This window comes from Corvus cornix, chromosome 1 (genome assembly GCF_000738735.6).
Source record: "Corvus cornix cornix isolate S_Up_H32 chromosome 1, ASM73873v5, whole genome shotgun sequence".
Classification (NCBI taxonomy): Eukaryota; Metazoa; Chordata; class Aves; order Passeriformes; family Corvidae; genus Corvus; species Corvus cornix.
Genome location: NC_046332.1, coordinates 86,807,347 through 86,821,942, shown reverse-complemented (window position 1 = coordinate 86,821,942; position 14,596 = coordinate 86,807,347). Strand labels below are relative to the sequence as shown.

The 14,596-nt window shown below is 36.9% G+C and overlaps 1 protein-coding gene across 3 annotated transcripts in view; it reads left to right on the top strand.

Moving 5' to 3' along the window:
* Positions 1-14,596, top strand: part of MGAT4A (alpha-1,3-mannosyl-glycoprotein 4-beta-N-acetylglucosaminyltransferase A) — a 73,416-nt gene that overhangs the window by 31,834 nt on the left and 26,986 nt on the right. For all 3 annotated transcript variants that reach the window (XM_039548470.1, XM_010394225.4, XM_019282770.3), the window contains exons 6-9: positions 10,195-10,241; positions 10,805-10,918; positions 11,531-11,606; positions 13,007-13,121. In XM_039548470.1, coding sequence (XP_039404404.1) covers positions 10,195-10,241; positions 10,805-10,918; positions 11,531-11,606; positions 13,007-13,121 — 352 coding nt within the window. The remainder of the gene's footprint in view (positions 1-10,194; positions 10,242-10,804; positions 10,919-11,530; positions 11,607-13,006; positions 13,122-14,596) is intronic.

Sequence of the window (14,596 nt, the reverse complement as noted above, 5' to 3'; positions counted from 1 at the left end):
AAAGTTTGTAAACATTTTGCTTTTATCTGAGAATAAAAGTGTTTCTTTTATTATATTTTTATTATTATAAAAGTGTTCCTTTAAATAAAATAATTTCTTAGTGTTCTTCAATGCAAATTGCTCTATTTTCTTTTTCTTGACAGCCAGTCAAAAATTATCTCTCTGGGTAGATACTGTTTTTCTGAAAAAAAAGTGCTTTTAAAACATCTCTTGGTGGAGAATATCAGGGGAACAGAATTCTTTCTGAATTACTGGAATGCTGTGTTTTTCCTCACTGTATTAGTTGGAGAAATTTCTTTGCCTGTTAGTGTGGCTTCTTTTCAAGGTTTAAAACTGAAGTTTCACTTGTTTTCCTTAAGGAGGTCCGAGCTATGAAGACTGTCTGTTGTCATTGGATTCCCTGTCTTCTGCAAAGTTTGGAATAGGAGTGAAGTGTCCCCATCTGCACAATGTTTTTGTTGCCTTAGACAAGCTGTATTGCTGTAGCTGGGTTTTGCATAGCTGAATAACTTTCTTCCTTCGAGGTAGTGTGGAATTCCCTCACCTTAGGAGTGATTTCACAGAAGTGACCGCAGGTGAAGTGAACATTTTAACATGGGAGCTACTGCTCCTGTACCCATGGAGAATTGTGTGGTTGGCTCTGGAGTGGGGTACAGTTACCCTCTGTGTCTTACTTCTTTATCCCATCTCCTTGAGAGCAGTTCTGTGTGCTTACTCGGGTACCTGTTTTGGGCACTGCAAGTCATGAATGTATGGGAATATTTGAAAAAACAAAGTTTAAATTTTTGTTCTGTTGTAATCATTTGTTAGATTTGCATTTCTTTACTACATCCAGTTTATCTTTCCTTCTTTATTCTTGGACCATGTTTTTTTATTTTCTTAAGCTCAGTATCTTATGGTTTGCTTTGTAATTGCTACAGGGAACTCTCTAAATGATTAATATGGTGCACGAAATGCTTCACCCTGAATTATGCTGTGTTTTTTCTGAGTTATTCTGGGTATTTCAGTTTTCTTCTGCAAGATGAAAAGTGTAGGTTTATTAAGCATTTCCTCTGGCTGTGTAAAGGAAGGCCTACTCCTCTGGTAGACTTCTGTTTCTCCTTAACCAAAAAGCTGTGTCTTTTAAAATGCATTAGGCTATTGCTGTCATTAACACGTGCCATAATAAAGGCTTATTTTTAAGTACATTAGAACTTGGACCAACTATGCTTGTATTAAAAATGATGGCAAAAGTGTCTAAAAAAAGGTATGGCCTCTGCTCAAACATATGTGCAGTTTAAGTACAGCCAGAAATGGTCATAGGGTGAGGTTATGTAATTTTGCTAATAAGCTTAAAATTACTATTTGTGTCTTGTCTATAGCTTGTAGCAACAACCCAAAAAAGAAGCACAAGACTGCAAAAATGATTTTACAAGAAAATTATAGGAAAAGTAGTATTTTAAAAGGATTTTAGTACATTTCTTGCTATCTTTATTCGAGAAATCAAATTTAGTGTTTAAGAGCATTGGTGGGAGCCATAGTCATGGACTGTAATCTCTTTGTGCTAAGCACCCTACAAAACTCTTCTAATACTGCTATTTTTTTAGTAGTTCAATCTCACTCATTTCTTGCAATTTCATTTTTTACTAGAAAACAAATTAGAAGGCTAATGGACTTCTGCAAACAGCATCAACAGTGTAAACAGATGAGCTAGTAAATATAGATGCATTATGGTTGCTAAATAAAGAGATCTGCATATTCATTTACTGTATGGATATTTCTCAGTAGTATAATTATACACAGTAAATTTCCATACTGGAAGTTCAAGAAACTCTGAAATATCTCAGATGATGTGATAACTAATCACCAATTTAAGTAATTACTAGAATTGCTTGACAGTAAACTGTGCTAGTTACTGACATATGTCTGTGTTCTCTAATTTGTTAAAATAACTTTATGGCAGAATAATTTGCAGGTATTCATTAGGATGACTAATAAATAGGTATGATTCATTTTACCTTAGTACTTCAAAATCTTTTTATTCCCCCTCACTATGTAGCTAGTTTCTAGCTCATATGAGTTGAAAACAAACGATTCAAATCTCAACCTGCTTTGTATGAGAACTTGTTTTCAGAATAAACCATAGACTCTAGGTTTAAGAAACCATAAACTCTGGGTTAAAATTGTTGTCTAGTATTTTTATTTAATAGGGTTTGTAATAAACATGGGAAACATCATTTTGAAGTATTTTAAATGATCATAGTGGAACAACAGACATACATATACACACTACTGAATATGAGAGAAATTAGACTACTCTCCTGGTATCTAAACAAAATGTTGGGTTTTTTGTGTGGGGAGATCTCATTTACAATGAAGAAAATGTATCTTAGACTTGTTCTAAATATATCAGAAATTATTGTCAGTCCGTTAATCAGAGACTGCACTTAGCACAGTCTTTTGTACAAACAGTAATCAGTGCATGCTGGAAAGACTATAAGCCCTTGATTTGATGAAAAAAATCAGAAGGACAAATCATTTCAGGAAGAATTGGAAGACACTACAGGTATGCAAAAACATTTTGCTATTTCTGTGTGCTGCTGACTACATCTGACTAGGCAGTAATTGACCAGCCATTTGCTTTTAGGCCACAAGTTATAGTTTCTTACGTATTGCTTCTTTAAATCTTACTCTTGTTTCATGTATATACAGTTCACTTAAGCTGGAAAAATTTGCATATGTTGATTATCTTTTCTGTCACTGTGTTATGTCTTTATGTTACAGTGACTGCTAAATTAAAAGATGTTTAATAGTGTTTTCTCTGTGCTCCTTCTTTAGAGAATCTTTATTATTTCTTTGGAAAAGTTTCTGTCCTGGTTGGGTCAGTGTGACACAAGCACCCAGCAAGGTACCATCCTGTGCACTGGTATGAACAAAGCCTCAGCAAATTAAGGACTGGGTCATGCCCACATACTGGGTCAAACCTTGCTGAACCTGTTTTGTAGTTATTAACACTGTAGTGCAATATGTAAACCTTCTCCACAAAATAAATGAGTCTGTATTTTCATCTCTTCTTGCTCTGGGCCTGAATTATAGTTCTCTCTGATCAGCAGCTCTCTTGATAGAAAACAAAAGAGTATTTTGACTGTCTTGCTCTCAACCTGGATGTGTTAGCATTACCCCAGCTACAGAGATGTTTGTGCTTTCTGCTAATTGTTGAAAACTTGTGAGCTGCCCCTTCTTGGAACTGCTCTGGAGAGTGTATTCCTAGTCCTTAAAAGATCTGACTGTGCATCTTGGGTTGGAGAAAATCTGGTAGATCTTAGTGTGTACATACATATGTATGTCTGTAATGTATATATATTTTTAAAAAATCAAAGCTGTTGTGTCAAGATACATGATCTACACCAAATAATATTAAAGGCCTACACAGATGGGAATCTTTGTTTTGGACGTCTCACTCAAAACTCATCAGGATGAACACACCTTCTAGATACACTGGCAGCTCTTGTATCTGAAAAGGTAGCTTGACCTGTCCGTGAGAATTTGAGATATTTATGTTGTTTTTGCAGTCCCTGCTTCTTTGTCACCTAAGCTTTGGTACACAGAAGTATGGACTGCTAATACTGGGCACCAACATAGGATTTTATGCTCCTCTTTTCATGTCAATGGCCGGCAAAGTTTTTATAAGGAATTAAACCAGTGATAAAAATCCTTCTTAGTTCTAAGAAAAGATCCTTGACAGGATTTGAAAACTTCAGTGTACCTGAGACAAATTTAGTATCTCAGCACAAAGATAAAATCCAGGATTGTGCTCTTTCCTCAAGCCCAGGCTTGAATGACTGAAGTGCTTCTTGAGATACTTGCTGAGGTGCAGCTGGGCCACAGTAACTACCTGATGCTTCTGGTAAGGGTACATCCGTATTGACAGCCAGAGTTATGTCTGATCTCTCTGGTGACATCTAGGGTATTTGTGAGGTGGGAGGTAATAATCTTATTTCAGAAGCGTTGTAGCAGGTGACTTCATACTTGTATGGTGGAGTGAACTGACACTGAATTTTGGACAACACTATCAAATTTTGCTACAGTGGTCTGCCTTGACCTAAAAATTCCTTCTGTCCTCCAAATAAAGAGCACAAATTGTAGAAGGGTGCTTCAGACTGTACACAGCAACTGCCTGTCTTCTGGAAGATAAGCTGTCTAGACTGTTTCAACAATTTACAGGCTTCCCCAAGGACAACAAAAGGTTTCCCATTCTTCAAGGCAGTATATGCTGCTTTCTTTCAGTCTCCACAAACCAGACTTCATCTGCAACATGCACAAAACTAGTAGTGGCTACATGACACTAGCATAACTTGCATCTGAATGTCTGGTCTTGAATTGTCCCGTGATGTTTTTCTTCTCTGGCTGGCCTTCTTAAAAACTCAGCTCGTTCTTTGACACAGCTTTGTGGTTCATAGCACAATCCATATGGACGTGTGCCCTCATGGTTGAGGATCTGACAGGCAGGGCACAAGGGTAGGGAGAAACAAGAGTGGAGTGGTACAAGACTATACTTGTATTCCTGCTATTGCTGCCAAAGACTTGTGTGGTGAAACCCTGTCCTGAACTGAGTTGGGTTAATCTTAGAAATTACTGGAGACAGAAAGAAATTTCTTGCCTATGTGGTAGAGCGGGGAATTTCAGTAAGGGAAAGATGAAGTCATTAACTCATGTAGGACACAGGCTGCATTTTGCTTATGTAACATTAGCTGGTTATGTTATGACAGTATTCTCATTCCAGTTCTTCGCTTTGCATCTTGGTCTCAAGTTCTCTGTATTTAACTTGAACTCACTGCTTCAGATTTGAAAGAAGGCACTGTATTCCTGAAAATAATTTTTTTTTCAGCTGCATTTGTTGAACTCTAAAAGACGATACTGCCTTTTTCCACAGGCTTTGTTTATATACACACACTACTGCAACCACTGAAGCCACTGCTGCACTTTTATTCCTTAGGGCTTTGTCTTCACTGCATAAATATCCCAAAATAGGTCCAAATGCCACATTAGTGGCTGATTTTTCCTATGTAAATTTTAGTGCCTTGTATATAGGTAATGATACTCGTATGTACTTTCACTCTTTCAAGGCAAATAAACATTTACTTTGCCTTTTCTGAAGGCTGTAATTTTATATTGCTTGTTATTATATGAAATATGTGATAAAATTATCCCACTCCTATTCTATGGGGATGATGAAAGATCAAATAAAATGGTAATTAGTAAGCAATGAAATGACCACACTATGTAGATTAGCATGCTTGTTTCTCAGATACTTTTCTCATTCTTTGAAAGGTGTTCTTGAACTTTAAGACTTACTTCTAATAGATTTAATTTAAGAATTGAGATCTGGATAATCTAACAGACTAGATAAATTCCCAAGATGGTGAAAAATCTCAAGGGCAAGACTTTGGAGGAGCAGCTGAGGTCACTTGGTTTGTTAAATTTAGAAGAGAAGACTGAGAGGTGACTTCATCAGGTGACAGCTTCCTTGAGGTGGTCAGTGGAGAAGGAGATGCTGATGTCCTTTCTCTGGTGACCAGTGACAGGACACATGGAAATGGTGTGAAGCTGTGTGAACTGGGGAAGTTCAGACTGGACATTAGGAAAATGTTCTTCACTGAGCGGTCAGTGATGGGAATAGGCTCCCTGTGGAAGTGGTCAGGGCACCATGCTTGTCAGAGTTCAAGAAGCATTTGGGTGATGCTTTAGTCATATGGTTTAGTTTTAGGTAGTCCTGTGAGGAGCTGGGTGTTGATCCTGATGATCCTTTTGGGTCCTTTTTAACTTGAGAGTTTCTATGATTGCATTTTTTTTTTCTATGCATCTGCCACTTAGGACAGTAAATGAACCTTTTGGTCTTAAATGCCATGGTTTTTCTTACATTTTGAGAAACAGTCTACCTTCTGTCATTTTTGAGGGTATGAAGTTAGGATTTAACAATATGAAAGGGTTGATTCTTAAAAGTAGAAATCTTTTTTTTGTATGATGTTTGGCTAGCTGTTCATCAGAACTTTCTAACCTCTTGTTTTGTCTGATAGCTAATGTATTCTGCTGCTCTGCTGTGCACACACTCCTAAAAGTCAGTAAAGAAGATTGGAAATTTCACTGCTTCTCTGGTTCTTTCTGTGTTTGTTGTGAATAATGATGTCTGTTCAGACAGATGTTGGAATAATCACAAACTTGATGTGCAGCCTCACCTGCACTACAGAAAAGTGCTTTAGAGAATTGGAGTACAGCATTTTACAAAAACAGAGGAAATGTAAAACTTATTTCACTGACAATCTGCAACTTTAGTTTGTTCTGCAACAGACTGTGAGGCTTTTTTTAAAGAGAGATTCATCAAAGCACTCTATATGCATTTGTCATCAAAATTGTTGATGCAGAGTTAAACCTTAGATACAGCCATGTTCACAGGCTTATGAAACTCCATAGATCTCACAAGCTAAAAATCTTCTTTTCTTGTTGAAAGTTTACATAGGCTCAGGGGGATGCTAATGAGGTAGCTTGAACATGAGTCTACTGAGGAATATTAAATACACAAAATCGCATCTGTCTCAGGAAGCAACCTGAACTGAAGGTAGTTGGAACGTGGATGATAGTCGGGGGGAGTGTTGTGTGTCTTGTTCTTATTCTTTGCTGTGTATCTTTTCATGGCTGCCTCTGCTGGAAGCAAGATGCTGATGGGGGATCAATCGTTGATCTGGTATGAATAGTTAAAGGAAGATGTCTCACTTCAAGTGTTTTGCATTCTTTTGAAGATCAGTAATTTCATATGACTAGGAAGAAAGAACAGACCGAAAGATTTGATCTGCTGATACTAAAATAACCATCCCTACTTATGCCTTTTATTATGAAGTTGTCAGAGATCCACTCACCAGGACAAAGTTGTTTGTAAGGCTTCATGTAATTCATTGATAAGATGCATCTTTGTGGCTGGCGGTGCTAACGCTTTGGTTGGGGCCTAACGCAATTTTGCACTTAATTGCTTTAAAGAGATTTGTTCTTAAAATATTCATTTGTGCTTCTTTTTTATGGGTCCAAAATTCCTAGGGATTTTTTTGGATCTTCAACCTTAGGAGTTTTAGTAAGAAAAAATTACAGTTTTAGTAATGGCTTTGGATTTGATAGACAAAAAGCATTCATAACTGTATCATTGGGATCACCAGCAACATTTCATTTCAATAGTTACAAGCAGCACTGATACCATGAAACAGATTTTAAGTTCATCATGTGTACTCCAAAGTTGATCTAGTATCTACCAGATGATTTTCGCTGGAAGCCCAAAGAACAGTTACACATTTTCTTTCATGGGTGACTTCTTTTTATTAATCTGGCTTTATCTTGTCCAGTTTAAGGTTCTTGGAGGCAAGCAGTCTTGTGTCCTTCAGACTGATAAAGAGGACCCTGTGTCTTATTTTGTCAAGGCAGTAAGCACTTTATTCCTCGAAAATGGGGAATAGATTTTGATTAATAATGCATTTTTTTTCTGTTGCTTTTAAATTGCTGACTAAATTTGTTGATACTGCTTGAAAGATCCTTAGATTTAATTTAGCTATTCCAGATTTCCCTCCATTGCTACCCTGCAAAGTCTTCTGTCTACTTAACTCTTCCCTTGGGTGTAGTCACAGCTTGGTCACATTAACTGCATATTCTCATGCTTATTTCATGACGTGGTGTGAATTAACTTAGAATTGCCATCTTTCTGGGACATGTCCATAGCAAAGGGTGTTGGCAAAGATCCTACTTAGTGTTAGACTGGGCAATGAGAGGAGTTGTCTCTTGAAGCTCTGATGTGGAAAGAGGACAGTCAACCTGCTGTTCTGAGGGGAAGGGTTTTGTGTTGAAATCCTGGTTCTGAATCTTGTATGCTGCTGGTAGATATAAATACAACTGCTTATTTAAAAATGATGGCAGAATACCAGTGTTTTAATGCATTTGATCATGTGAAAAATGGCATCAACTCTTCTAATCTACATGTTCTTTTTCATTCTAAAAGTGTCATCTGCTTTTGCATTGCAGTGATGCAGTGATTGCTGATTCAGAAGGAGAGGTTACCTACTAAGCAGGAGTGGTATTTGCTGTATTTCATGTTCATAGCAGCTAGACCAGACCTTCTTGACTTTGTGTGACAGCAGCCAAGACTACAGTATGAGGCTGGAAGACTACAAGCACCATCTTTTTAATGTCATTCTATTGTGATTGCAGCTCTGTCTGGGAAACTGCCAGCCTTTCATGTGAAGCACACAAACAAATAGTGGGAAGTAGGGAAAAAACCCTTATTCCAGACTTTTTTTTCTGATGGTGACGGTTTTCTGTGTAAGAGTGTAAGGTTTTACAAGCAGTAGCAAGGCTTCATGGTAGTGTGGAAAATAGGTCAAAACTATGTTCCTGCTAAGGAGATGTGCACTGAGGCACAGGCTTGTGATCAAATATATGATTCCAGTTGGCATGAAGTTTGGCATTTATTTTAATCTCTGAAAAACTGAATAGAAACTAGCTGTGTTTCTGCTGAGTGTGTGTATGTAGATATATACAAATCCTGTATCTCTCTATGCAATTACGGTATGGACTCTGTTGGATGTGTTGGAGTTCTTAATGCTGAACTGGGTAATTGAAGTTTGGCATGCCAACTGAAATGCAAATTTTTCTTTTCACATGGTGATTGAATTGCAGTTTCTGTATTTTTGATGTTTAAAGGGTTTTGAAAAGAGAAAAAGATGCTTCAGTTAAAGATGGATATACTAAAATTATTTTTAGGTAGTCACTAGGTTACTGTGATTTGCAACTGTTACACGAACCAGAAAAAGTTATGTCTAACTCCATTCTATTAATTAAATGTGTATGAAGAATCCATAAAGTATTTAAACAATGATATATCAAGGTCCATATGGACTTGTGAGTCTCTTTGTGTGGAACTCAGTGCAAGATGAGGTTTAAATTGTGAACACCTTACCAGCTTACCAGAACTTCTGCCCAGCACTAGGCATAGCACTTAGGAAGAAAATACATATGACAAAATTATGAGAAATACTTTCTACTCACATGTTCTTGTGGTATTTAAAACCTGCTTTTGGAAGAAGTCTACTTCTGTTGGTGTCCTTTTTGAAAAGCGTGCATCACTGGCATTATGTTTGATTTCATAAAAATAAGTCTTTAAAATATAGAAATGGTGATTTTTTTTAAGATCAAAGGGTAAGCACCTTTATCAAACAAGATTAACAGTTCTATAGAAATGCTTGGGAGGGATTTATTCTCTGTGTATAATCCTTTAATGATATCCTAAGTTACAAATTCATCAGAAAAAATATGAACTGTTCCTTTGTTTCTGGCATTTCAAAGACAACTCTTTCTCCAGAATCCTTGTGAGCCAGAATCTGGGTTGATTTAGTTGATTAGACTATTCTTTTCAAAAATGTAAACAGTATGTCAAATCATTAGATTAACAATATAACAAAGACCAGGGTTTTCAGTCATTTATGAGTTCACAAACTCTTTTCTTGGAATGCGTGTGTACAGCCAGGTTGAATAATTGTCCAGTGCTGGCAATTTAGATGATCTAGACTTTTCCAGAATGTCACTATTTGTATTTTCACCAACAAGTAATTTTTAGAATCGTTGCATCTATGAGAACTGAGTGATTGATAGGATTGGTAGTCCCTCAGGTTTAGTCTCTGATGCAAAAAAGCAACCTTGGTCAGAAAGGCAGCAGGTTCACTGCTGTCCGTGGTTAGGGAATTTGCTGTAAATCCAAAGTTTAGGAGATGTACTTTTGAAAGAAGGGAGTGTGTGTATGTGTGTGTGTGTGTGTGTGTGTGTTCAATGCACTGTTTTCCAGAAAGGTTTCTTTGGTAATATTTTCTTACATATTATTATTATTGTATAATAATAAGTTCTTCCTACACAAACACTCAGTGATCATTTTGTCATCAAGAGCATGAGTTTTAACAATTTTCTGTTAAGTGCATGTCTTGAGAAAATTATTTCCCAAAAAATTATCATATTAGAGGTAAGACACAGTTACATGTGTGATGCATTCTTGTATTGCTCCAATACCTTATGCAATGAAAGTGATTTTCAAGGACAGCTACCTGTGATGTTTTATTTTACATCATTCTATTGACATATAAGTTCAGAACTGTCTATTAATTTTTTCTGTTTGTTTCTTTTTTTTTGCAGACTGATCTTGATTATGTTAACAGTGTTGTTGCAAGCCTGGAAAGAGAGTAAGTTGTAGTTTTAACTGGGGATTTCTTTTTTTATTGATGATAAACTAAATCAGGTTGTAATAAGCAATTAAAAAATATTTTGGAAATAAGAGATCATGCCTTTTTGTTTCCTGGGGCTTTGGACTTTTGAACAAAAAAGTAAGAGATGACAAATTAAGAGGCAGTGATTCAGTCAGTTAAACTGTAAAACACTAAGTGGGATTAAATTATTTGATGCAGCATAAACAGATGGAATTGTTTAAACATGAACGGAAATTTGTGACATCTGTGTTAGCGCCTTGTATTCTGTATGTTCAAAGAGAACTGCAGAAAAAAATCACTAGGTTCTGGGAAAAAGGCAAAAAAATGTTTAGAATCTAGTTTGATTCTGATTGGCAAGAGGCAACAGTGGAAGGACATGCTAAGGAAAACAATACTTTTTTCTATACTACTATTCTTTTATATGCCTCATTTGAACAAGTCCTCATAACCAGACACAATAACTGTTCCAACAGCAAGCGAGCAGGAAGTCTACAGAACTCAGAATCTCTCATGTGACTTCAGGATGTTTCTATTGACAGGTTTTCTACAGAGATCAATTCTGGCTTGGTGGAAGTAATAGCCCCTCCTGCAACTTATTATCCCGACTTGACAAACTTGAAAGAAACATTTGGAGACTCAAAAGAGAGAGTGAGGTAGGTTTATTCCCCCAGATCTTTTCCCATCTCCTCCCACACCCACACTTTCGTTGTTTATAAAACAGCAAGTGGGATGTGAATTCTTGAAATGTTTTCGTACTGTAATTCTTGCAAGTGTGGGGATGCTAAAAGTGCTCTGTGAATCCATCTCATTCCTAGCTACATGCTGGTCTGTGCATGATCAGCACCTATGCTTGGTTGAATCCATTTAGGGTTAAATTTTGGGAGGAGAACTGAGACTTGATATACTTTTATTCTTGTATGTGGACTCTTTTGTTTACTGTTTTTCTTCATGAAATACGGGGTAAAACCAACTAGTTCTTTTTGAATTAGCATTTTAAATGCACATGTGTTTTTATTGAAATGTCAGGTAGCTGTCACAAAGTCAGGTTCAAATTAAACCAGTTTCATGTTTGTTTTAAAGCCTAAGGTGAAAGCTTTGTTCCTTTTTTTTCAGACAGTGGATTTCCTGAGGGAACAGTGCCAAAAGCAGCTGTTCTAACATTTCACTAGTATGCATCATTCTTCATAGTAAAATTTACTTTATATTGCCAGCATGTATTGAAATAACCTTTTTTCATAAACCTTAAGCTTTCAATTTAATTTCAGATGGAGAACAAAACAAAACTTGGATTATTGTTTTCTTATGATGTATGCCCAGAAAAAGGGGGTTTATTACATTCAGGTAAATTTCTCTTCTTTATTTTGAGACAAGTTTTCAAATGAGTCTCTAGAAATTATGTTGTTGGACACATCCAAAGGACCTACACAGAACAGAGATAACTTGATCCTATAATTTAAAGGGAGCATTAAATATGGTGGTTATGGTACATGGGGAAGTAATTTGAGCAGGACACTCTCACTGTCTCTGAAGTAGAAAGTAATTTGTCTTATGTCACATATCTTAAGATGCTTAGCAAAAAAAGTGAAGGAATCCAAGCAGCTTAACTACTGTTTTTTCCTTGTCCCCCAAATTAATTATTGTTGAGTTGCCTTGGCAAAAAAAAGCCAGCTTAATTTTGAGTGGAAATGAAGCAAAAATCTATTTTCTTTTGAAAGTGCAGTGTCACTTTAATATGACTGTTGTGTATAGACGTTGTATTTTTTTTTCTTTTTTTTAGAAGAGGTTTTCAACTACAGAGTTAAGCAGTTCTTCTTTAGTTTAGTTCAGAATTGTTCTATCATGTGTTTCTGCTTTGAAGTAGAAGTCTTACCTACAGGTATTGCAGATGTAGTAACTGCGCTAATGATCTTTATTTAGATTTTGTGCCTCTGTCCTTGGGGTGTAAAGTCCCACACATCTCATCTAGTTTTCACAAAGCTATGCTGACTCCTCTCTGAGCGTATTGGAGTCTCAGCTCTCTGGGAAGCTGCAGAGCCAATAACATGTGACAGTCTGGTTTGATACCAGGAAGTTGCACAAATACTAGTGTCAGCACAAGGGGGAGGGCATGAATGCATTGTTAGAAGGGACAGGAGAAGCAGGATCCTTAATGCAGCAATAGCCTGCACTTACTATGAATTAAAGGGATTGTAGCACCCCATGTTGGCAGTTCTGCTGCCTGGACTCGGTGGTTATGGACTATGCACCTGTGCTTTTGCTGGACAGATGAAATGAATCCCACCTCTGCAGACATTGTGTCTCTTAGCCTCTTGTCTCAGAGGAGAAACTCTTTCAGTGCTCTTTTGTGAGTAAACAGACATGTTTGTGTACAAATAATGCAGATATTCTACTTGTTCTGATGATGTCACTTAGACTAACATTATTTCATGAATGATTTTCCTCTGAAGAAAGAAGCTGGAAAAGCAATATTCTAAAGTAAGAAGTTGAGATATGTTTGTGGAGTCTTACTACAGAAGGACTCGATTAGTTCTCCACAAATAGACAGACTGATCCCTACAATAGTTATTCCAGGCTATGACATCTATGTTTTATATCAGTGCTAGCATTAGAAATATATGGCTATGTCTTCGCAATATATTATAAGTCAGTATTTCCTAGCTGTACTTTCTTCTATTGCTTTGCTAGTGCTTTTATTTATTTATTTATTTATTTATTTTGATATCACTTCTACTTTCCTCTAGCTCGAAGATGACATTGTTGTCAAGCAGAATTATTTCAGCACAATAAAAAATTTTGCACTTCAGCTCGCTTCTGAAGATTGGATGATTCTAGAATTTTCTCAGCTGGGTTTCATTGGTAAGAAAATGTTCACTTTTGCAGTTTGAGTCATCCTCAGACTGTGAATTAATAGTGATCTGACTTCAAAGCTATCTTCTTTGTACTGGAAATAGGCCAAGAAGTAGAAATTAATGGCCTTTTTTTAGGAACTCTGGTTTAGCTCATGGTTGTTGCTTTTGCCCCTCATTTGTTTAATATAATTTTGTATGACTGAAGCAAACTCAAACTGTTGGAAAAGAGGGCATTTTTATAACCAAAAGTTAATTTATAAAAATACTAACAATCAAACTGCAAGGCATGTCTTATTTTTAATTTAGCTGCTGTTAAAATGAAAGTGTAATTAAAACACAACTGACTGAAGTAAAGAAAAACCATGAAAATTAACTCCACCTAAAATAACTTCATTGGTGTTTGTGCCAAAATTTCCAAGAATTAGCAGGCATCAGTTTGTTGCAAAGCCTATTCTATCTCCATCTTTCTACTTTATGAAGAAGTTATGACAATCTGCTCCTTCCTAGATGCAGTCAGAGTCTGTCATTTGCAGTGAGCAACAGTGAGAGGAGTTAATGCAGGATCTCGGGTTGTTGTGGATTGACTGCCAGGGTGCTGTGGAAATTACAATTCTTTGCTCTTACACTAATATCTTTTCATTGAGAGATACTAGACTTAACAGAAAAGCAATGAAAGAGAAGTTCTGAAGGGATTTTACAAATCAAAAGGTTATTTCATTGCTGCAGTGATGTGTCATGATCTTTTTAAAAGTGACAAGCTGGAGATATGCAAGGAAAAATCAAAAGCTGGGGCAGACTTTGGAGATTCCTGTGGTCAACACAAACAATTCCAATATGAAGGCTGTAAGTTGAGTTCAGAACAGAAAGGAAATCCTATGTGTAATGGATAAAAGTGCAGCCCTGAATGCTATCATTCTCTTGGAAATTCTTGTTGTTCTCTTTCCTTTGGATCTACTTGCCAGAGAATGGCTTCATTTTTAGCTCAGTCACCCATAATGGTCATACTGAGAACTGAGAATGTTGGCACTACTCGATTAAGTGCTGTCCCGTTTCCAGCTCAGCATCAGGTGTGCAATAGTTCCCTGACTTTCGGGGTCTCAGAGGTTCCTGGAGTAGAAAGGCAGACAGTAATTATCCTCCATACATGCTGTGTTATGGTACAGAATAGTACTTCATAGACTTGTCTGCCAGTTTAACCTACGGAAACAATGGGGAGGAGAAAAGGAAGTGGGCTGAGTGAAGTCTCCTTATACACCTGGCCATCGTGTAACTGCTTTGGGCTACTGTCAGAAATACACTGTTGCTGAAATCATTATGGGGTTGGTTCTGTGGCCTCAGAGGGGGGAGAAATAGGAAATTGTGCTGCCTAACATGGAAAAATAAGAATTTAAGTAGTTTACTGACATCTTGCCCTAAGTAAACTTGTCTCTTTGGTTGGGGAACCCCTCACAACATTGTATGTTAACAGGGACCGGTTGAATA